Source organism: Sinocyclocheilus grahami, unplaced genomic scaffold (assembly GCF_001515645.1).
Source record: "Sinocyclocheilus grahami isolate Dianchi unplaced genomic scaffold, SAMN03320097.WGS_v1.1 scaffold518.1, whole genome shotgun sequence".
Taxonomy (NCBI): domain Eukaryota; kingdom Metazoa; phylum Chordata; class Actinopteri; order Cypriniformes; family Cyprinidae; genus Sinocyclocheilus; species Sinocyclocheilus grahami.
In genome coordinates, this window is record NW_015505697.1 from 353715 (window position 1) to 379741 (window position 26027).

Below are 26027 nucleotides of genomic sequence, written 5' to 3' on the forward strand. Positions count from 1 at the left end.
TAGAACGACAGAAGGTCTGTATTTTGACAAAAGTAAAACATATCTTGATGTTATTAATTTATTTACTTAGTAAGTGTTAAAGTGACAAGGAGCTACTTGAGGCAACAGAAGGTACTGAAATCATCAATGACGTGGTTCCCTTCAAGCATGACTGTAATTCTGTGTCTGATTAAGACTGTTTAAGGGAACAGACGCCAATGTCTTAACACCTTGCAATTTCTATCCTCTCGCAAGAACTTAGAAAAGCAAACATGCAACGAGAATTGCGAGAAGAGTGAAAAGGATGAGAGAAGAGTAAAAAGAATGGGGACCGGAGGGGCCATTAAGACAACAAAGTCTGATCTGATATCTGCTCTACTGTCAGCTGTACAACTCTGTTAGCAGGAGATGGACTAAGAAGGAGAAGAGTGGAGAAAATGAGAGATGTGATGAAAGAAGAGAAGAGAAGAGAGGAGAGGAGGTGAGATGAGAAGAGAAGATAAAAAAGGGGACGAGACGAAAGGAGAAAAGAAAGAAGACAGGAGAGAAGATGAGGGGAGAAGAGAGGAGAAAATAGGAGATGAGATGAGAGAAGAAGAAAAGAAAAGAGGAGAGCAGACGAGGAGTGGAGAAAAGGGGGAAACGAGGAGAGAAGACAAGATAAGACAAGAGGAGAGAGGGGTGTGAAGAAGATTTAATAAAAGGAGTGGGAGAAAGAGGAGAGGAGAATAGAGGAAAGGAGAGAAGAAATAAGACGAACGTTGAAGAGAGGACAAGAGGAGAGCAAAGAGGTAAAAAAGTGGTGAAAAAGGAGAAGAGACGAGCAAAATGGAGAGGAGAGGAGACAAGATGAGAGAAACAGTGGAAACAGGAGAAAAGAGGAGATGAGAAAAGAGTGGAGAAAATGTGAATTAAGAAAAAATTCAAGAAGAAAAGAGGGAAAAAAGGAAAGGAGAGAAGAAAAGAAAAGAAGCAAAGGAAAACGAGAAATGAGGAGAGGATATAAAATGAGACGAGAGGAGAAATGAAGAGACAAGAGAAGGAGTAAGTAAGGAGAGAAAACAAGACGAGACGAGTAGAGGAGAGGAAAGAAGAGAGAGAGAGAGAGAGAGAGAGAGAGAGAGAGAGAGAGAGAGAGAGAGATGGTTGCGTGGGCTGCCTGCTCCTCTTACACAGCCATCCAATAATATTGGCTAATTACATGATTTCTTAAGCTTCTCCAGCCTCTCATCATGAGTGGGAGTCAAAGCCTCATTGGTGGAGTATATAGCTGCTGACAGAATAGCTTGTCCTGATTTTCTCTCCCTCTCCCTCTCTCACTCCTCTCTCCTACGTTGGTTTCTGTAGCAGCGGTCCCTCTGAGACAGGTTTCCCCGGATTCCACGTAAAGAGGTATCTCTACCCACGCTGCAGTCAGGAACATCTCATTTGGAGCTTTCTTCAGTGCTGCCTCGTGCACACACGCACACACCTCACGCCCGCAAACCCTCATGCCTACTCCTCTGGTTCTCTTTTATTAAACTCTAGCTCTACTTCTCCCTCTCTCTCTCTCTCTCTCTCTCCTCATCCTACACTCTCTCATGCTGGAAACAGGGGAACCTGCGTGGGAGGCAGCGTCTCTCCCTGTCATTGAAGCCTTAGGCCCCGTTGACAAATGAGACGCTGGGGCCTTTTCGACTGAGCGTGGGTGAGAGCGGGGATTCTGTATCTGCACTGGAGAATCTCTCACACACACACGCACAAACAAAAACCACAGAGCCCCGTGATCATCACCCACTTGATCGCAACATTCACAGGCACGTATTAAGACACGTGTTGAGTTCTGCTGACAGTTTAGCTCTTGTACCGTGTCCGACTTTGATTAAAGAGTAAACTCACGGGTATACTTCAGCTAAACGCTGAGCCATTTGGAAAGCTGTGGGGTCACGATCTGCTGCCACCACCGTTACACCAGGAACCAACTGTAGGATGGCTTTCGAGTGACCTCCGGCCCCAAAGGTCAAGTCTAGGACCACCTGTTAGAAAAAAAAAAAGAACAAAGAAAAAGCTAAATGTTTTATCCATGATGAAAACTACTTTCGGCTTGAACAAAGCTGCTTAATGTTCAACCAGACATTGATTTTGCTGTAAGTACGAAGCCGCTGTCCATAAAGTTTGTTGCTACTTTTCAAAGAGGTCGGAAAACACATTTGCGCATTCTCTCTTTCTCTTCCTTACAAACACGCACGCTCACACTAGAGACACTATCCTGTGTTCTCACTCAAAAGTCAATGCATGAGTCATCGTCTCTCCTGTTGAAAGCGTCTCAGTGGTTTCTTAGAGCCACAGTGGCAGCTACACCTTGGGTCCATTTCCCAGAGCCATCCACCCACCCACACGTCATACCCTAAACAATACGAATCCATCCTCAATAGCACCGACACAAAATATTTGCTGTTATAATGCCTGATAACATCTCAAAACCCATGATTCATTCACATCTTTAACTTAGAAAAAAAAACGTATGAAGAAGAATCTGTTGAGGTCAGAACGTTCAAGGTTTTTGTTAGTTTTCCATCTGAAGTGCCAATCAATTCAAAAAATTTAACCCCATTCATTGCTTTTTTTCACTTTAGTTACTGGTCTGAAAAGCCTAGTACCAGTACCAGATTAAAAAAAATTATAATAATTACTACTACTAATTATTATAAAAAAAGATTTATTAAAGGGATCATGAACTGCTTTTGTTTTTTTTTTATTTTGTACTGTTCTCTGAGGCCCACTTATAAGGTTATCAAGATTGTTACATAAAAAAAACAATCATTTAGAAATAATAGGCTAATTTCTGTCCTGTTTTGACCCCCTCCCCATCTGAACGCTCTGATTGAATAGGTATGGCAGATTGTAGACTCAGAAGTAAACACCCACTGCTTTGATTGGCCAATAGTTGTTTATGTTTGACAGCCTACATCCTTCACAAATGGATGCTGCTGTGATTTAGGTTAAAAATGCATAAATACTCAGTACATATCAAACAATCTGTTTAACAGACAAAGCAATAGTGGATCACGTAATGAAAACAGTTACTCACACTTGTGTGGTGCGACATTACTGTCAGATCCAATATAGTCGGCATATCATCTTTTAGTTTTAGTCTTTGAAAATTCTGTGTCGAATTGTGCCTTGATTGTAAACGAATCTGCGGTAAAATGAACGAAGGACCAAGTTCTTACTGATGCGGTCTGGAACTTCATTAAAACTAAAGTTGTGTTTTTCCACAACTTGACACTGCACATCATCTTGTTGTCTTCGGACCCATCTTTATCGTTTGGTTTCTGCGCAGACCTGCGTTTGTCTCTCTCGATATTTAAACTACATGCGTGAATCGGTGGGCGGGGCTAAACAGACAGTGATGTAGAAGTAGGCGTTGATCTTCTTCTGCGGAGGCAGTGTTTAGTCACACTATTACATCAGAGTCGTACATTACACAACCTGTCGTTTGCAGACTGGCTTCGATATAAGCTGTTTTTAGACTAACGAGAAAGTTCTGAAACTTACAGAATGTTTTAATAGCATAATAACCTCTTATATTCTGATTTCTCAGTTCATGACCCCGTTAAAAGAATAATAACCCTAAATATATATATATATATATGTGTGTGTGTGTGGGCGCATGTAATTTAAATGAATAATGAAAATTAATAAGTTATTTTAATTTATCATATCTTAGATTTATAAAAGGAATAGCTCTACCAAAAATGAAAATTCTGTCATCATTTACTCACCCTCAGGTCTTTCATACCTTGTATGGCTTTTTGTCCCCACACAATGAAAGTAAAAGGTGGCCATGGCTATCAAGCTAAATTTTCAAGGCAAGATTTTCATTTAATAAAATTTCAGTCTGTTCCAGACATGGTATTCAGAAGACTTGGAATGTAGAGAGTCAGGCTTGTAACCCGAAGGTTGTGGGTTCGAGTCTCAGATCCGGCAGGGATTGTAGGGGGGTGTTTGCAGTGTGTGTGTGCACTTGGATGGGTTAAATGCAGAGCACAAATTCTGAGTATGGGTATGGGTTACCATACTTGGCCACATGTCACTTCACTCACTCGACAGCTCCTGTTCACTGGTTTCATTGTAATGAAAAGAGCAGCTTCTTCAGAAAACTGTTTATATATAATTAAATATATAGTAAAAGTAATATATCCTGCAAAGTTAAAATCATATTGAGGTTTCATTAGATTATGATTTTCCATCGAAAATCTGAAGCCACATTTGCTGGCAAAAACAGGTGGTGCTTCTGTTACAGCACATGCAGGTCTTTTTGTTCTTCCTTCATTCCACTGCACACTGATTAACTTGTGAGACACAGACAACATGCTCCGAGGCAGACGCCATAGGCCAACAGCTCCACTCCACCGCTGGGCAGCACACCACAAAGACAGAGTAATTAGTAGCTTCTAATGGATACGTGTCATTAGTACTAGCTGGGAAAATACATCGGGGAGAGCAAAAGCAAGGGCCGTGCGTCAAAATGTCACAAGGCATGATTTTCAATTTAATCTCACGCTAAGAACAAGAAATTTGGTTTCTGTTCACCTCATGGGAGAGACACCTATGATAGTGCCTGCGCTCGTTCGTGAGTCACTCCCTTTTTCATCTTCAAGTTTGAACGTTCATGTTCCTACTTTATATTCCACTGCTTTTCTACATAGTTTTGAGTCGTGTTTTTCATTTTCTTTTTATAGTTTTATCATTTACAAATGAAAACAGCTGCAGATCGATACTTGTTTTGCACCATACCCTCAAGTGCACGAGGTCAAAGCCTTTAAATAATGATGCGCTATCAAGCTTTCACTCTATGTGTCCATAGCAACCAAAAAACCTTCATCCTTCATGCTCTTCTGTAATGAAAAGCCACAAATTAACTTATGGTTCGGAAAGAATTAGAAAACCGGATTAAAGAAAGGACTGCATGAGGAAATTGTTGCAACTGTAATTAATAAATCCAGTTTAATGACAGCAACTCAAGCTGATTCAATGTTCGATTTGCCATTATTAAATAAAAGAGGCTTTGATCACTTTATGCAGACAGACGGTTTTAACAAATAGCTGAAAGAGTGAATGAGACATACTGTTAAAACATTTAATGTTTTAGAGGTGCTTTGCCCTAGGATAAAATAAATGATTTCCTGGCACACGAGCATCACTCTTTTTCTCAGATTCAATTTCTTCCTGTGTTTAGAGCTAAATGATTATTCCTCAGTTGATGACTCACTTTCAGCCCTCAAATTCAACTGCCCCCTTATGATACTGACAGGAACAACAACATATGCGCCGGTGTGGCTCTAGCATACTATAATAGTATAGAGGGCTTGCCACATCTGATCTCAACCGCAAAAACAAACATTTCAGAAGTCCCACGGTGCATTATAAATGCTTTTTCTTTTGGTTTAAAGAAAAAAAGATCGAGCTGGCAAAACTTGACCACCTCCTCTCTGAAACATCAGCACAGAGATGGGGCTTTTTGGGGGCGATGGGCTCAGAGAGAAAGAGAGAGAAGCATGTGGATCGATAGTGACGTTGGTGGAGGGCTGCGAGCGTGCATGAGCAGAACAGGAGGTCATCAATGGTGGAGGGGCTGCGTCTCCCTCTCCCATCTGAAAAGCAGGCACAGCTAAAGGAGAGGAAGAACAAGACGACACGGTGAGTCACAACAACCAGCATCAGTACGCCTGGTGTGCCATTCAATACTAGTGAGAGGAGGAGAGAGGGGTAGGTATACAGAGAGAATGAAAACATGTAGATTAAGAAAAAAAATAGATTAAAAACAAAACAGAAACCCTGCGTTTGGTTGGCCTTTGCTGAAAGGGGCCCTGTTGGAGGAAAAAGGCTTGACTGAATTTAGTCCCACTTTAGTATTATCTGACATCTGGTTACGTCAATAGATAATCATTACAACACTTCATTATACCTATTTCTGTGATTATCTAGGAAAAACACAGTAATAAAACCACAGTCATAATACAATAAAAAAAAATTAAAGCTTAAATTTAATTTATATCATTTTAAAATATATGTCACATGCCTAAGCCTGATACAGCATATCACTGGATTAGTTTGGTGTGGGACTATCGGTTTATAAGCATTGTTTTTACAGATCTTTTTAATTTGCAATATTCTTTTTTTGTAATATTTTGTCATTCTTTTAAATTTGTAATATTCATCAAATAGCTTAAGTAAATAAATGTTTTTTTACTGTAATAAAAAAGCCACATGATCACTAGATATTTTGGTGCATTTAGGAAAATATCAGAGTAAACATCATATATGATTTACAGACAGCAAATGTGCTTTCCATTAAGTATATACTGTACAAACCTTATGTAGCTCCACCCCTTTTCAGCACTGTGCTCACTGTCTTTTGTCTTCTGGTTTATACATCCACAATGTGAAGGTAAGTTTATGCGAATTTATGAATGAACTGCTTTGGAGATGAAGATGCTTTGACTCTTTTAGTTTAATGGACTAGTTTCTCCCTAACAGATAACATAAGCCACGGTTAACTTACCACAAGCATGAAAATTTCAGTCGTATTCCATTTTTTACATTAACCCTTAGAACTAATCAGGCTATTAAATTTTTTACTGCTGTGCCTTCAAGACTTCAATATAATATAATATGCTACAGGTGCATCTCAATAAATTAGAATGTCGTGGAAAAGTTGTGAAACTCATGCAAAATTTATAACACCTACTTAAAGGGATAGGATAATTCACCCAAAATTATCACCAAAATCTCACCTTCATGTCGGTTCAAACATTTATATCTTCCTTTCTTCTGTGGAGCAAAAAACTAAAAAATCCTGAGAATCCCTGTTACTGTGACAGAGTGGGCAACATTTGGACTATGCAGGAAGTTGCCAGTTCTGAAACGTACAGCATGTGTATCTAGGGGTTGAACGATTTCAGATTTGTAAAAGTCGACATTTATGTGATGAAAGTCGAGTCGATGTCGATGTCGACTAGTAGATGATGACGTCATTAATGAACAAATAAGCCTGAACCTGGAGCGGAGACTCGAACACCTTGTAATTTACTGCTGTAACAACTCATTTTTATCAGTTCTTTTATCTTTGGGTCATTATGTTTCTCACATATTTCTGCTCGTTCTAAATCAGATACAGATAAAGCAGCACAGTAAAGAATATATTTATCAGGGCTGGGTTTTGACACAAATTTCACGATTTGATTCGATTCTCATTCACAAGCTTTTGATTCGATTCGATTACCAATTCGATTCAATTCAATATCGATTATTTTGGACATATATCAGGTACAGTACTTGCCAAATTTTCTCAAGGAAAAAAATTCTCAACTAATGCTGTAAAATATACATGAGGCATTTGGTAGTACAATATTGAAGGTTAAAATTGACTGATTTGCAAGCTATAGCATACAACTGTTAAAATTAAAATTACACAATGAAGTTTTTAAAATAATAAAGTTACAATTACATAATATTTCTACTTCAATTCGTTTTTTTAAATATAAAAATTTTAATGGTGCCTGTCATAAAAAAATGTATTTATTCAAACAAATTAAACATAAGAACAGTAACAATTATAATGAATAGGCCTATGTTATATGGTGCATATATTTAGCAAAATGCCCCTCTGTACAGTTTATTTTTCTGGCTGACTAATGAGTTTATGGTTACCTAATATGTTTTGTTTCCGAGGTAAATGTGACGTTACGTGACATTGTTTACTAGACTTAATATTGACGTCTTTGCGTGGCTGAAACACTGATAGAGCGATTACATGAGACAGGATACAGATTGTAAAGTTGTACCTTTTCTTTTAACTTACCTTTGGACGTTTAGTCATGTTTATTTTGTGCCGAAGCTGGTATTAATGTGGAGGAGATGATCAGTTCACGTGCGCCACGCGCTGCTGCGTCTGTTGAACTGAGGCGCTACAGCAATCTGTAGGGATGGGAGTATCGATCCGAAGTATCGATATATCGATAATAATGCGAGTATCGAAAGTATCGATACTCAAACAATAAATATCGATACTAAGGTGTGTTTTTATTTACCAGTGATTTTGTTTATTTAACAAAAAAAAAGCATTTAATTGGACGAATAACCTATGTTAGTAAATAATTGTGTAGAATATAACTATTTTCCTGCTCATCTGAACAAATGTTGCAAGACAGAACCAATCGATCACAGAGAGCGTTCACTCACTGCTGACAGTGCATTCAAACAGTGCTGCGTTTGAGTTGTTTCACAATAAACAAATTGAAATTAGCCTACATAGTTTGTGCAATTACATTTATTGAAATTTAACTTTGAAAGATAATATTGATCATGTTCTATTCTGTAATGTTAATATAAATCATACACTGTCAAAAAAGGTTGCATTTTATGCGTGCAACAGCCTGTCACTGGCAGTCCCTTATGAAATAAACTATGGTTTTACTAAAGTGACCGTAGTTCAACTGTAGTATTTGTAGATTCGAATCATGTGTAAACAAAAAACATATTTGAACCATGCGTAAACAAAAAGATAACCTAATAAAGTTACAATTAAGGCGTATTGAATGTTTAAAAAGTTAAATGGTTATCATTACCCATTTTACTCTTAGTAATTTAATAAATTTCATAATTTAAAAGTTTAGTTCAGAAGTATCGTATCGGTATCGACGATACTGCCTTGAAAAATATCAGTATCGTATCGAAAACAAAATAAGTGGTATCACCCATCCCTAGCGATCTGTCACTCCACATTAAACAGTGCCAAAATGGCATTTATTGTTTGAATACTGCAATACAATGGACATAAATTGAAACCTAAGACTTTGTTTCATATTAAAAGCACCAAAGCACAATGCTTATTGAGATTTATTGGATGGGAAGTACCCTTCAATGTTCCATCCATTAACTGAAAACAGACTAGACCAATCGATTCTTGGGATTTAAGAATCGATATCGTTCCGTAAAAAAGAGAATAGATTAATATCGATATGGATATTTTTTACCCAGCCCTAATATTTATGAATGCATTAGTGAGAGAGCGATTGCTTGTGTGAATTAATTCTACCTGGCAGCATCTCTCTAATAGTGAAGCTGTGGGTTTTAGTTACTAAGAAGGAATATGAGCTAGAACTTTTCAGTTTCTAAGCTTTTTTTTTTTCAAAGGTTTTTTTGGGGGGAAATCATAGAATAGTGTTGGCAATACCAACAGATCTGCACGATCTGCGAGTAATGTACGAGCTACTGTCTGTAGCCTATGTGTGTGCGTTGCAATGCAGCAGCACATTAGATTAGAACGGCGGTTAATTTACCTGTACAATAAGCTGTTTAAAACGTGCATTCTTCTGTTCAATTTCGAGCATCCAGATAGTATAATCACGCCTGTCTTGTGGAGCGCTTTCGGAGTATGCATTTATTTGTCATTTTAACTGTCCGTAAATGTGGACTTCAATGATTTCTTATTCTGTTGCGCCCTCTATAGGACCAGCGACTAGTCGACATCAAGCTTAAAGAGTAATGGCAGAGCATTAAAGGGATAGTTGACCCAAAAATGAAAATTCTGTCATTAATTACTCACCCTCATGTCGTTTAAAAAAAACCCGCAAGACCTCCGTTCATCTTCGGAACACAAATTAAGATATTTTTGATGGAATCTGAGAGCTGTCTGACCCTGCATAGACAGCAATACAAATACAACTGAAATGTTCCCAAGTCCAGAGACGTAGCAAGGAGATCTGTAAAATAATCCATGTGACATCAGGGGTTCAACCGTAATTTTATGAAGCTATGAGAATACTTTTTGTGCGCAAAAGAAAAAAAAAGACTTTATTCAACAATTCGTCTCCTCTGCGTCACCCTGTAGCGCCATTTTGGAGAGTACCAGCTGGAAGTAAACAAGGTATGCTTTTCTGTGTCTGTGGAGGAGACGAATTGTTGAATAAAGTCGTTTTTTTCGCACAAAAAGTATTCTCGTAGCTTTGTACAATTACGGTTGAACCCCTGAAAAAAAACAAAAAACAGAAGTGGGTTCTTCTGTTTTATTTGCTTTCAGTAATTCATTACTTTTTTGTGCTCTGAAAGATTACCCTCTTACTACACAGTATGGCTCTCTAGTAACAATCAAAATGCCTTCCGGAGAGCACAACGCATCAAACAATGTCTTCTTTTATTTCAACCAAAAGGGAAATGGAGAGATATGAGCTGAGGAGAGAGTATGGAGAACAAGGGATGAGGAAAGAGAAAAAGAAAAAAGAAAAAGCATATATACACATGTGTATATAAATAATAAATATCATATAAAACATGGCATAAATTAAAAAAACTAAAAATTAGAATATACACACATCTGTATACATACTATACGCAAAAGTCAAAAATACTTTAAATCCCCACCAGTGTGTAGTTTGTTGATTATAGTGCAAATATACCCCACAGTACAAATATATCTAAGGTCCAACTTATGGTGAGTCAGTATTGTATCAGAACTTAATCATGAAGAGAAGAGAACACTCCAAGCAAGCGAAAAAGTACTTGAAAAGCACAGGGCGGGAACTTGAAATATGTAGATTTCGAAGTCAGTGAATATCCTTTGTAGTACAGTTACATCAAGAAATGGAAAAAGTACAGCACAGCTGTATATCTACAAGCCTGTCCTGAAAAAAGTGGCTATGCAAGAAAGAAACGGAAGGAAAGAGAGAAGCCACTAAGAAACCAATGACTACTTCAAGCTTCAATGGCTAAGATACAACAGCCTTTGCCTGGCATGTGGGAAACTCTGAAGCCAGCTGGAAGAATGTTCTATAGACTGATGAGACCAAAATTGAGGTTTTCGCCACCAGACTAAACTCCACGTTTGGCATAAGAATCATGAGAAACCCACCATCCCCATGGTGAAACATAATGGTGGGAGCGTCACGCTGTGGGGACGCTTCTCTCCAGCAGGCCTTGGAAGACTCGTGATGGTAGTGGGCAAAAAAATGCAGCAATATCAAGGGAAAATCCTGGAGGAAAACCTGATAGAGTCTGCAAGACACCTGCGACTTGGAAGATCTGTTTTTCAGAAAAACAATTACCTTAAGCGTAGAGCCACAGCTTTACAGGATTAAAACAACAATGTTAACTCACTAGAGTGGCTAAGCCAGAATCCACAATCCAACTGAGAATTCATTGGTGGACAAGGGATGAAACCCGACTGAGCTTGAGCAACTCTGCAAAAGAAGAATGAAGACAAAATTCAGTGGCCAGATGTGCAAAGATGTTTCACGACTCAATGCTGTAACCGCTACCACCTGCTAAGCACTGACTAAAAGGAGATGCACACATATGCAAACAATAACTTTGTATATATTTTGACCAATTTGTTTTCACTTTAACATCAAATAAGAATTTCTGTAGTCAAAAGGCTAAATCATTCCGGCGTTGGGTGAGAACACTTTTCCTGCACAGTGCGTAGGAAAAAGTCAAAATAGGAATTGGCCTAAAGAATTGACCCTCACCGTAGCTTCGGATATTGTAGGGTTTTTTTTTTCAAGCCATTGAGCCGTTAAATCATCTCTGCTCTTTGGCTTGGCTACAGTGCTCTAGTCATGAGCGGATGAGACAAGGGCGCAGTGTGCCACAATTGTGGGTTAAGTGCCTTCCTCCAGGGCATAACAACAGAACCACAGGTACATCAGAACCAGCTGCTCTTCTGCACCCCTAAACAGCACTCAAATTGAAGGTGAGAGTAGCTCTCAAATCTCATTCATGAACATTCAAACAGAGCACATAAAGGCGAGTCGCAACAGGTTTGACATCTATGATCAACGTTGTTGATTCTCATGTACTTTGTAACCTGATGGAACACACAAAGTCTGAATATGTGGAAACAGCAGACGGAAAGACGTTCAGTAAACAACAATTTACATTTCAGTCTGTTCCTCACACAAATTGCATTGATTCATTGTATGGTGCTTTTTGTCAGCTTAAAAAAGGGATAGTTCTCCCAAAAATGGAAATTCTGTCATTAATTACTCACCCACAAGTTGTTTCAAACCCATAAGACCTTCATTCATCTTTGGAACACAAAGATATTTTTGATGAAATTCAAGAGCTCTCTGACCCTCCACAGACAGCAAGGGTCCTACCACGTTCAAGGACCAGAAATGTACCAAGAATATCGGCATAACAGTTTGTGTGACATCAGTGATTCAAACTTAATTTTATGAAGCCAAGACAATACTTTGTTGTGTGCAAAGAAAACAAAAATAACAACTTTATTCAGCGATTTCTTACTTTTTTGTTTTCTCTTTTCGTTTCTATTTTAACGATGTCCTTACTACCTTTCTTGGCCTACATACAAATATATATATATATATATATATTTATTTATTTATTTGTATGTAGGCCAAGAAAGGTAGTTCACATTTTTACCAATATAGAAGCCAATTATAATGGTGGATACCCATCTTCACCCAATTTAAGTACATCATTTTCACATTTATGACAGTTAATGCAATTTAGTTACTATAATTATTTTGTTTATCCTCGTACAGAACAGTCCTGTACATAAAGGATTAAGATATGTAGCAACAGTGCATGAAAAGAGAAGCTGCCACTGTCTTTACCACCTCACACCAAACAGTAAATAAATGGGGTGTAAATGATATGTTTAAAAGTGTTTTCACCTCACTGTAGTCAAGAGGGCCTACCTTTCCTCAAGCTTCATTAGACATCCAAAGATTTCACCGGATAGCCGATGGGATGAAATGGGACCTTTCGCTATACACTTGGAGCATGACAGTTAAGCAGGCCGAAAGGGACTGATGATTTTTTTCTGTGGTGTCACTGTGCACAGCTAATTACCCACAAGCGACACATCGTCAGCTCACCTGTGGATTTCTGTAAATCACTTCGAGGTTCCTCAGCTACTTGGCTTAAGTAGGCGGCATCTCATTGTACGCCATGCATCTGTACTCCTATTCCCATGTGTACACTACACAAAGACACACATTGGATCTTCCCACGTGTTACGAAGCCCTCTCCAAGCAAACCTAACTTTGACATTTGTCACAAAGCTTCTTTAACAACTCACATTAGAACTTAACAACACAACATCCTATTTGTCCAAAAATAACCTTTTAAAATGAAGCCCTCACAATGTTTCATACCATGCTTTTGAGCGGTTTCTAATTTTAATGTAGGAGCCATAAAGGTATTCTCCTCTTCAGGAGCATGTAACAACGCACTAAAGCAAAGCGAAGCAGTTAAGATCAATCGGTAACATCCTCCAGCTATACTTTATAACCTTGATTGCTTTGAAGGAGTTGTCTCTTCTTCTAAAACCATATTGACGCAAGATGCAACATCCCAGCATCAGATGCGACAACCTCTGACTACCTCTACCATGACGAAAGCACCGAGCAAGCCCAAAATAGCGTACCGGTCCCATGGGACAACCACTGGGTGTTGGCTCAGAGCATCTCTGTTTTTTTTTTTATTCCTAGTTTTCTCTGAAGCTCTCTTTTCTCCTGGTCACTGGTTTTGTTTACGTACAGGGCCGGCGGGTGAATGGGATTGATGGAAGAATCTGTTTTTAGCTGGATAAAATAAAAAAATACTAAAAAATGCATGTCTCCTGCAGCATAGTCAGACAGCAATCTTTTTATATGGGACTCTGGCCCTTTAAGAAACCTGCCTTCTCCACTGCCTGAGATGGACGTAACAACTCCCTGAAGGATTTGGCTATAATGGGCTTGGCATTTGCAATGGTGATTGACACTGAAGACGAAGTGAGTCATCTGCAATGATATTTCATACAGAGTGGTGTTGAAGGCCGGGCTCTCTGGTCTTACTGGACCGATGCAGCTCTGGGAAGAGAGTAGAGGTGAGACGTATGGGCACAACGAGAGAGAGATCGCAACGGAACGGCTCAGTGGTCTTCCACAAATAGAAGAAATCCATATCACCTCTTTTATTGACACATCACAGGTCAGGGATGGAAAAAAGGGTCTGTCAGATGACAGCACTGAAAGGGAAACGAAATGAAACCTACAAACAAAAAAGCATGAGTTTTGTAAAGTTGTTTTACATGCCAAACCGGGTCAGGGATAAGACAAGGCCTTCCAGGATGCATTTTCTGCCTTCGCCAGCAGAGGGGACAGGAGAGTAAGGAGTTACTCTGAATTTCAAAGTACACTCAGGAGGGTCACCACCGCCAGACAAAGACTTTCCAGTCAAGCACACTCTTGTCACGGCCTGTCAAATTACCGTTTGTGTGAAAAAATGCAAAGCACGCATCAACAACACAAAGCTGTGGCAAAGAACAAATGACCCACACGTATTTGCAAACAGCGGCAGTCGAGTACCTTTTCCCGATTTGGCATACAGCACCGACCAGAGACAGACAGATGAGTCAATAGACCTGTCTCTCAATTGCTCCCTGCAATAAGTGAAGAAGGCCGGCAACTTGAGAGATGGTACAAATTCTACCTGTGTCTCCCATGCCCAGTTCAGTTACAGCAGGGGATCTAAAATGTCAACCAGGGTAAAGTTTTGGAAATATCTTCTTACACCAACAGACACACCATTAAGGAAAGAGACCGACTAGAACAGGATCGCTTTTCCTCATCATGTGGTTGCCATGGCGCAAGGGAAATTGGGTGGGGGGGGCGTGGAAACGGGTGGCTTGTTACTTTTTTTCCATTCTGTGTTTGAGCTTGACACGAGATTCGGTTTACATGTAATTTGTCGGTGCGCTAATGGAGAGCATGTGTCTGTCGGATACCCCATTTGGAAACTTTGGGCACAATGTCTAAAAAAAAAAAATACAGTGTCACTTATTCTTAAGAAATAAGTCGGCTCAATGGTGTCTCTGAACATGGACGAGTATCAAAACTACAGCCGCCAAACAAATGCCCTCTCTGCCCGTAACAAGTCATTCTTACTGCACACTTTCATCAGCATAATCTCACACTTCAACCAGAGATTAGTTCATTGATCGGACTAGGTTTGAGATTGAAAAAAAAAAAAAAGCAAAACAGCATGCATTCGGGTCTCCAGGCCTTCGAGAGGCTGTCAAACTCTTCTGGGAAAAGGGAGTTTCCTCTATAATTACCCCCCTTGTCACTAATTTGCATAACTAGCTGGATGATTGACGCCCGCTGACAAAATCCTGCAATGTAATGACTATATTTGTACACGTCTAGCATAGCAAATGTGGCTTTAAGCACACAGAGTGGGCTGTTACAAATAAAACAACTGTTTGAAGCACAGATATGCACACTGAATTGCAATTTACATAGAGTATTACATTACTTTGATTTGCATGGTTTTCAGGGGGATTTATTTACTTGATGAACTTGATGAATTCAATAGGCACACACCAATTAAAACTCTGGCCAATATGGACGAGTCACGAGTCAATAATTATTTGCAATTTACAGCAGATAACAGATGAAGGGCAGATATTAAAACTTTGTCGGTTTTGTTTGTTGCCATTTTACCAAAAAACAACCATGACAACTATACAAATTAAAGGTGCTCCAAGTAATTTTTTGACTGTACTTAAGCATGAAAATACCATCAAATGTTTGCAGATATTTAGGAAACATGCAACTGTAAGTTCACATACTCAAAAAACAATCCTACAGCCAGTTATTCTACTTTGAAATCTGCATTCCGTGTTGGAATATCTGTTTTTGTTTTGGTCTGTTTGATTCCACCCAATTTACCCAAATTTCGACACCCCGGGTTGCCAGTTGGTGGAAAACACAACTGGGTCAGAAATCACAGATTTTAGCCGCCCAAAAAAGCCTGGGCATCCATTAAAAAAACTATATGACCAGAAGCATATTAAAATGTGGATAAAACAACTTATCTACTTACAGTTTAAGGCTCTTCGCCTTCCATTGTCAACTGCACTCATTTCTGTTGCGTGTCCTCAATCTGGCAACCCGTGTAGTGTCTAAAAAGGCTCCAGAGGAGAAACTACTCTCTCTAATATTTTGAATTTGGACAGCAGTACCCATTTCAACCACTAGCTGCCAATATTATATACTGCTCCTTTAATTTTTCTATTTTGTCTATAGATAAAAAGTATCTAAAAAAAATCAATCATTTAAAATGCTACAAATTAATTTAGGTGAATCGCAATATAATGTACAGTATGAAAAATATATATTTATTTATTTTGCTGGTTTGTAGGGAAAATAGGTTTACCCTTTACTGCACTTTGTAATTCTTCTAGTTACCTAACTATAGCAGTTAATGATTCAGAAGGTTTACTTTTAAATATATTACTTCCATGTTGAAAAATAAGGTGGATTGTGCATCCCTAGAAACTGATAAAAAAAAAAAAGAATAAATCATCAATTTCATGTTTACAAAACTGACATGGTAGTTTTCAAAGGAAGTCATCAGAGTACCTAAAACGATCAAGACAGACATCCATGAAGTGGAATCACAGTAGGGCTGCACGATTATGACAAAAAAAAAATCATAATTGTCGATTGTTCCCTTGAAATTGTAATTGCGATTATTAATTACGATTATCACAATTTACACTGAATGATGTTTATACCATTGTTTGAAGCAACTACATGCCATATTTTTACATAAAAATAAACAAGCTGAAAACACTCAAACTGAAAAGCTTTTATTGCTTTTCAATAGTACTAAGCCTCAAATGTCAACTATACATTGAATTGGTTTCTTCTTTAAATAATAATAAAAAAAGTCCAAATATGCATGGCATTATGTAAATTAAAACAACTGGAAAACCCTTAAGATAACTTGTAGAAAGAAAAAAGAAAAACACTCAGAATAACATAAGTGGACTTCGATTAATTGCCGCTTTGAACGATTATGTAACTGTGGCATCCGTAATTGTAATCGCGATTAGAATTTCGATTAACTGTGCAGCCCTAAATCGCAGTTATTTTTTCTCTCCCATCCATTTGATGTTAACAATTACTTTTTTCATATTTTGTCGCATTTTGGTCTATGCTACCAGAAAGCATGTCAAAACATAGTCCAAGATGACTTCCAGTAACACACTTGGCAAGCTAGAAGGAATCTGAGTGATGGACATGGACCAGATGAATGTTTACAATCTCAACCATGTTCCTGAGAAACAAAAGATTGACCCAAAAACACTTAAAGCAGGAGAGGGCCACTGGACCCATTCCAAATACTACACTGCAAGGATTCTGGGCCAAAGAGAAAAAGAGAAAGGGGCTAGGCAACCAATGAGGTGCGTGCCAAAGGACAGGAAAAGCTTCTGGCAATTACTCTGTCAAGAGGAATTGTGTAGTTGATTGTCCCCATTGAAGTAGACCGCCAAGATGCATGTGTTCTCTTGCTCTACACCGCTTGTTTGTATAGCATCCGAGAAGAACCAACCTGACATGCTTCCACGAGTCTACGAACAGATAGGAGGAGGAGGACAGGGATAACAGTGGGAAAAAAATGTTTCATCCTGCTCAAAGATGCAGCCCTTGCCTCCTTAACCACATGTTGTATAACGGATTAAGTCCGAACTCTCACAGACAGAGCACTTTGTGCCAAGGCTGTTTTTAACCGCCTCTGTTATTTGTAGAGCAGATTTGTCTATTGTTAGTCTGAATAAATAGCAAAGCACACAACATTCCTCGGCTTTTGAACTGTTCACAAGAAGGCCTGATCCAGTGAAGAGCACAACAGAGGCCTCGAAGTCAAACAACACATTCACGTGCCACCATACAGCCTCAGCAGCGAGGCCGATGTTTGCAGAGTCTCACCACCACCTTGAATGATGGCTGTAGATATTCGTGTTGACATTGTCTTGACTGAGTGCGTGTGGGCAGTTTAAGGTGACTATATCTACCTTGCAGAGGGATGAGCAAGGAAAAGCCCAAGGCTACCGCCGAAAGAGAAACTAACCCGAGCTGTTAAAGTTGCTCTGAGATCTGTTGCCTGTCCCATGGACCACCCCCGGGTGAGTCTGCAGTAATGTATGCTGCTGTCAGTGGATGTTTTAGTATGGATGTTCCTGTACTGTACGGCTGTGTAGTGTGCTCATTTGCTCCCGAGCACACTGTCAATGTCCTATCACACGGAGCCAGACAGCCTCCCCGCCCCCATGCCACCAACTCTGCCCCCCAGCTCATGAACTTTTTATGAGGCGACAGGGACATGTGTTCATTGGAGGTCTGCAGTGATACCGTAACAGCTCTTTGTGAGCCTTAAACTATTTGAAACCGTACTTTCTGGCAAATCGTTCAGCTTTTTATCCTGCTAGCTCGTACCTGCTTTAGCTTTAAATTAGTCTTCATGCCAAGCTTAAGCCCTATAACCATTTAAAACTTTGGTCTAATTCCATTTGAACAGCCCAAATCATCAGCGATGATAAAAAATGGATAAAGACGAAAACAAACTAAAGCCATCTCCCTCCCCCAGGGAGGTGTTTAACACATTACCCTCGGAATTAGCCAGCATGTCTTATTCAGAAGCTTTGCCTGGGTTACAAGGATGTGAATATTCTAGCATCTCCTGGGTCGGAAGAAGGGGGAAAGAGGGAAAACATACAACTCTTGGATTTCTGTTTGGTAATCAAACCACAAAGCAGCCGCAGATACCATTGTTTACTTATCTTTGAACCCAATTTAGAGCAAAAGGTCTTTGCACGCGAGACATCGAGTTAGGAGATGAGAAGGTTTGTAGCTCTCCAAAATCTACCTTCCGTACTCCTGTCTGACTGGCATTGATAATAGATTTATCTCGAGTCACAGAGGCCTTGAAAAGGCCAAGATCCTTCACTCACGCCAGTGCGCCGTGAGAGCAAGAAAAGTGCGAGACGGGCGATAACAGAGATAACTTTTGAAAAATTAGCCCTATTGATTCCTGCCATGCTTTCGCATCTGGTTAACTGCCTTGTCGGGTGGTGAAGGTATTAATAGGCCTGCAGTCAGTCATGCGCTGACAGATTGTGGGCTCGGGCCCATTGACCAAGCAGAGCTAAGCTAAGATCTGATGGAGGACCCCCTCTATCCTGCAGGGAGAGGAGGTGGAGGGGGATAAAGATAGGAGATGGATAGCCCGAGGAAGGGATTTATGTCTGGACTGACGCCCCCGCAGACGTCACAGGGTGTTAACTATGGCACATGCAGCAGCTCCTGTCTCCACCCACCCCTCACTCTGAGAAGTCCTGCAAAACTTTCCTTGCTGACAGGCTTTCTTTATGCACCAGACAGGGAGTGAAATCTCTGCTCATGTCTGAGAGAGAAAGCTCTGAAAGCTCTGGGAGAGGAAGCCTCTAAGAATGTCACTGCTGGGGTGTGTGGCAGGGTCTTTATTAATTAACATTCATGTATCCTTGTAACTTTTTTCCCGGCCGGCATGCTCCCTTGCAATTATGAGCAGGTCTTCTCATGCGCTTAATAAAAATATGTACCATAAAAACAGCTGTTCAGGTTGTGCTTTCCAAAAACTCAGAATTTCAAGCATTTTCCCAATGGGTTTCCAAGAAAAAAATGGGTCTGTGGTAGGCCTGGGTGATAAAACGGTATCGATATTTATCGACGGTACACCTTCTTCGACATCAATAGAAAAATTGTTCGATATAGCGCACGATATAGGCACGTACTATGAGTGATGCCGACAGCACACACAAACACATACTGAATTGAGTGCTGTGACTGCCTGTGATGGGGAGATTGTGAATAAAGAATGAATATTAGTCGAATTCAAAATAAACATTTGCATTCGAATGTTAGGTGTGCATCAGGGATAAGTGACGTTGTTGCATTTTAATGTTTTGTTAGTCTAGATTCTAGCCCACGAGACACGCCGCTGCTGCTTTATTCATTCAAAATATTAGAGAAATATAGAAGCTCAATGCAGAGAAGATCTTGAATGGGTTAAAACCGAAACCAAGCCATTCACACAGAACGCATATTCAGCGCATTTTTTAGATGGACAAATATGACTGCTGCACTCGCGTCACACAAGAGATGTATAGAAAGCCATGCAAAGTTAAAACAGTTTAAACTTTTAGAAAACACGTCTCGAATTTGTATAGGTTTATTCCTTTTCACTGCGTCTCATATGTTTTTAAATGCAGTCTGTGTGAATGGCACTTCGGCTCTTTGGATTAAGCAATGCATAAATACATGATGCTTTTTTGTTTATAATTATTTATGCAATTTACGAAATTATATTTGATTTTTAGGAGTTAATTTAGACGGAATGCATGTTTTTATAGAGTTACTTCCTTGCATTGACAATTTAAATGTGCTGCATTATTTTGCTCATTGCGCCCTCCTGTGGCCTCGGGAGACAATTAGACCTATACAATAAAGACCTATTTAATCTGCATATAAAGCATTAGAAATTAGATATGTTTAATTTTTATTGTGTTCGATTGTTAAAACAAAAAAATATTTGTTGTTTGTCTCAATAAATTGTTAATTATAAATACAGTGGTTAAATTTAAACTTTTTTTTCTATTGCTTTTTGTTTTAAAAAAGGTTATAAAAAAAGTAAATAATTATCGATACCAAACGATATGAAACATTATATCGTTAATAAATGTTTTAGCTACATCACCCAGCCCTAGTCTGTGGTAAATGTTACTTGAAGATACTTGGACAATTTGTTCTACAACCTAAATTACAGTCAGCACAAAAGTTACAGTCATAGATCAAAAGTTAATTATGAATATTTGAATCAATGTTTGAATCAATAATTGAATAAATGGAGATATTAAAGTATGATACAATTTTGTCCAATTAAAAAAAAAAAATTTATCAGTATTATTAAATTATTTGTGCTTTCAAATTTAAATTTACTTTAAGTGAGAGTTAGATGACCACAAAAGTAATATAAATGTAAACGTATAAGAAATAAACAGGCACAAATATAGTAAATGTAGTATTGACCGATGTTATATTCAAGATATTTCTACCAAAGATGCTATTTTACTTATAACTGAAAAACCCCAGAGGGAGTCCATGGTGAATTAGCCCTTTAGGTTTGCCTACAAATTGAGGCCACAACCGAACAGCTCTACATCTACACCATGAAATTTAGCATGTTAGCATCTAGGTCCAAGCAAACTTAAAAAAAAAAAAAAAAAAAGTACATAGAGTGCTAGAACCGATGTCTTCCTCAGACAACAAAAGATGCTAACATGCTAAATTTAGCCCAAGCAAAACTTCAAAGCAGCTTAGCATTTATTTGAATGGAAAGCACTAGATCCGCTGTCTTCCTCAGGCTAAATTTTGCATTTTAGCATCTTTTGCCATCCAAGCAAGACTTGAAAAAGCTTAGCATTTATTTGAAAGGAAAGTGCTGGAAGTCACTGTCTTCCTCAGGTTTTTTCTTATGTTTTCTCTGGCTACTCAGTCACCAGGGGCAAAGAAAAACGAGTGCTGAGGGGACAAAACGTAATGAATACGAAGCCAGCAGACACAATCTGCACAGTACGTTCAAACACAGCATGTATCACGACAAATATAATATGTGCAGAACAGGTCAATTGTGGAGCCCTCGGTGACGTACACAGTACACACATATACCCGCGGACCAACCGTTTTAAATTATTGAGTATCACTGCGTGCGGCATTGGCAATAATGAAATGTTGGAGAAAGGATAGAGCGGCGGTGTAGTTCTGACTCTGGCAGTAGTGAATGACAGCTGATAATGAGATGTTTTGATACTGAAGGTGAGGGAAAGCTGGAAAGAGACAGCGCCTGTGTGCCTCTATGACTCACACACCCATCTGAGAAACTATAGCTCCTCTCTCATTTCTTTCTCCCTCTCTCTGTTCTTTCTCTCTCCGCAAGATCTAGGAAGCACTACCTGGGTTTCATCAAAACGCTTATTAATAAGTTAACTACATCATTCATCAGTTTTCATCAGAGATGAAAGAGGATGGTGCAGAATCTGTGGCGAGCGATCACCGTTTCCTGCATCAATAGTTTAACCAGAAAAATGTTTAGCGGTTGGACCTGAGTGTTAGGAATCTGCTTGTGTGAAATGCTAAGGAAAGAGGCACACAAGTTACAAAACGAGCCATGGTTTTTGAACATTGAAACATGGCATTCTTTGAAGTACCTTGGAAGATGGTGTAAATAATGGTATGACAACAGGATACACTTGATACTATGATATTGAAATGTATGCACCATGGATTTTACACTGTAGTAACATGGTACTCTTTGTCATTAATCAGTAAGTACCATGATATGTAACAATTCACCATGGTATTATCTTTTGATATCTGCAATGCACTACGATATAGTCACTGCTGAAAGACAGATTAGTATTAAAGTTGCGACAGATCTTTTATGACATACATTTGAGTAACAGACTATAGAAAAAGAAAAAATGTAAAGTGGGGACTTAGTTCTGTCCATCAGTTGCTAAATGGACGGAAGCAGATCTGAATGCAAAATTGTAGTCAATTGTATAAAAGGGGTGTGGCGAACAAAATGACTTGTGAACTCTGACATACTATATAGTATGTCACCAATGAGAATTACATGGTTATAGTTTAAAGAAATAAATAATAATTAAACATATGCATGGATGAATCATTCACAATAAGCTCAATAAGAAAATAGGTGAACTTCCATTCCATGTCGACTGTAACTTTTTATTTAAAAAAAAAGTTGTTTTTTTTTTTAAGTCAAGCTGTAAGTAAATTTCCTCTTCTCATGCACACAGAGCAAAATTGCTTGTCCCATATGTAGACAGGCGTGCTCTCTATTCAGAGTGGTTAAGGTTTAAAGTCAAGCCTGCAAAACTGGGGTACGATTCAAAAGATCTGCCAATACCAGAGGGCCTCCTTTAATATACCTAAATGAGAGCAAGACAAAAAACAAGGTCATATCTGATCTAGCACCCTCTATTCAACAGCAGCCCTTGATAGAGCCGGGCCTGTATTTAAAGAGCTTTGCTCGCTTGGATGAAGCAGGGAGTATTACACTATTGTCGGCAAGCTATAGGACAGAAACAATACATGCTATATTTAAACTCTAATGAAACCAAATTCAGAGTAAACGATTGCAGTGGGAGGGGGAAATGGCTTGAAGCCTGGAAGTTACTCTTAAAAGTAAGAGAGAGAGCAAAGGGAAGGGGAAAAAAGGGAGAGATGGAATCCATCCTGAAGGTGAATTTCATGCCAGTAGATGTGGACAAAGGAGGCGCTGATCTGTGACTATTAGGAGCTGTAAAGAGAGGTCTAGTTAAATGAAGACAGTCTTGTAAAAGAGTGATGAGAGAGTGAGAGAAACAGAGACCGAGAGACATGAAGGATGGGAGGAGGAGTTCAAGTCATTTGATTATGTTTTAGAGAAAGGAGAGATGAAAAGAAAGAGAAGGATATAGGGATAGAAGGATGGATGGGTGGAGAGGGACAGAGAATGTGAATAGTGCAGTGGATAAGGCCTCTGACAGAGGGTGCCCTGAGGCACAGCGTTTAAAGACAGAGGAATTAGCAGTTCATAGAGGATTTTATACAGCAAAGGCCGCTGGATGGGGGAAGAGCACAGGAAGAGTGCACAAATGCAACCTACTTACAAAGAACTAGTTAAAGGCAAAGGGTTTCAATCGGGCCAGAACGATCCGGAACGACCCATCGCCCAGAGTTCAGCTCAGTTCCTCTCACACCAAAAGACGAGACTGCGCTGCAGCTCTCAGTTCCTTGTTCACCCCTACTTGTTTCCGTATGGAGCAAGTAAAAATCCCATTCCCATCGATTTCTAGAGATAACGTATTACTCTTTCAAGACAGACTGGCCAGGAGCTCCGTGATCGCACAGCACAATGTGCTTCCGTATAAACCAGCATAAGTTCATTTAAAAATATATATATAATTTACAATTTACATTTTACCTAACAACTACAGTACGCATAATCCTGAGGAGAGATCCACCAATCAAAGAAGTCTGTTACTGTGGAAACAGGAATTGCTGCAAAGGCGCTCAACAGTTACTGCCCAGTCCCGTAAATCATGGCGAATGACGTAATCGAGTCAGTCTCTCTACACTCTCAAACTATAGATGTGTATATTAGGGATGCACCGATATGAAAATTTTGGCCGATACCGATAACCGATTATTCTTTATTTTTGAAAGCCGATAACCGATATGTTGGCCGATAAATCTATATCCAAATTGTTATATACTTTTTGAGAGCCTGATTACAAAAAAGGTCTCATCATTAAAAGCCACATCCCAAACACTTCAACATAAGCAGCCTAGTTTGAACGGTGTACGTTTTAAAAATATTTTTACGCTCCCATTACCAAATTTAGTCATAAAAAAGCCTTACAAATAAATAAAATTATGCATAAATAATGCAAACAAGTCACTGGACATCATTACACGTGTAAAGAATCAAAATGAATGCGCCACAGATCAATAAAACAGAATAGCCTCTGCACGGACAATAATTAAATGATTTTAATTACTAAACCATATTGTTGATGAAAATAATAAGAGAAAAATACAAGTGGTTGTTGTTATTAATAATATATCAATGATTTTGAAAAAGTAACAAATTAATACCACTGTTTTAAATAGCAGCCGTTGAGCTGCGCGTGCTGAAGCTGAAGAGCTGAATGAACATGGTAAACTGAAGCGTTTTGCTGGCAGCTTATTTAACTCAAGGAAATGCATCCTGAGATTAATATTAATACAACATAAACATAATATTACAACTTATATATGTACAAAATTATGCAGTTATTGCGTGCTATAGTCAGAATGTGTGATCCTGTTGTGGATGCGCTCTTCCCATAACAACGCGCTGAAACACGGCAACTAAACCCAAAGAATTCCCAACGTTTTATTATAATAATGTTCTCATTAGAATGTTATATACACGACATTCCCAATCATAGTTATTAATGTTGTGCACTGCTGTTTGGGCTGCGTGTGCTGAGCTAAAGATGATCACTGGTAAACTGAAGCGCTCTTTTAACTTAACCAATCGCATTCTATATGAGATAAATCAGATATACATCAAATAAACACAATATTACAATGTACAATTGCACAAAAGGCTGCAAACGAACAGCGCGCATCTGAAGTGTCTCTGAAGGAAATAATGCATTATTTATCGGCTTTAAGATATCGGCCAAATTTTCTTATCAGGCCGATACCGATAACAGAAAAAATTAGCCGATATGGGCCGATACCGATATGGTGGCCGATATATCGTGCATCCCTAGTGTATATGTTGGGATATCTTGCAATATACTTCAAATATATGGCATTTTATACTTAAATTCAATGGCAGTTTTATATTGCACCATCTTTTCTGATTTGATTACGTCATTCATAATGCTTCAAGGGATGTGTATTTCAATGCTTTTTCAGACTTTTCCATTTTGGGGGGGCTTTGAATGAAAGATTTAATGTGATTCATCTCAGAGCTGGTTGGTTTGGTTCAAGGACTCTTTATTGAAAAACTATCTGAAATGTCTATGTAGAAAAAAAAACAGAATAAAAGCAGATTAAAAAGTTAGGCTGTCACTGTTGTGCTCTATAGCAGAGGTGCACAAACATTTCACTATGAAAATAAAATAATTAAACTTGATTGAGGGCCATGGGCCAAAAGTAAATGCTGTATTATACATTAAAGAACTTTAAAAATCATCTATGTTTTGGTGCTTTAATTAAAAAGCACAGAAACATAATCAAATCAACATATCATATATTATTTGCTGAATCTAAAATTCTAGAAGGAACCATTCAGTGTTTGTCAATAGACAGGATTCTCATTATTTGATGGGATCAAGTATCAAAGTGTTTCAATTCAATTTCAATTCAATACACTTTATTGTCCCCAATGGAGGTCTTGGACCCTGGAGCCCGCATACACATACACTGATCAACATTACATTGCATAATAAAAATCCACATAAGCACAACACATTCCAAGCCACAATAACAACCATAACCAACAAGGGGTTACATAAATAAATTACATGTTTAAAAGTCTGACTGACGTAGGTACAACAGATTTCTTATAAGGTTTCAGTGTTTAAAATTCAACAGTTTAAAAGTACA

The 26027-nt window shown here is 38.8% G+C and overlaps 1 protein-coding gene across 3 annotated transcripts in view; it reads right to left on the bottom strand.

The window, feature by feature from the left end:
* mettl15 (methyltransferase 15, mitochondrial 12S rRNA N4-cytidine) overlaps positions 1-26027 on the bottom strand; it is a 69897-nt gene that overhangs the window by 30066 nt on the left and 13804 nt on the right. For all 3 annotated transcript variants that reach the window (XM_016237554.1, XM_016237553.1, XM_016237555.1), the window contains exon 3: positions 1858-1994. In XM_016237554.1, the coding sequence (XP_016093040.1) occupies positions 1858-1994 (137 nt within the window). The remainder of the gene's footprint in view (positions 1-1857; positions 1995-26027) is intronic.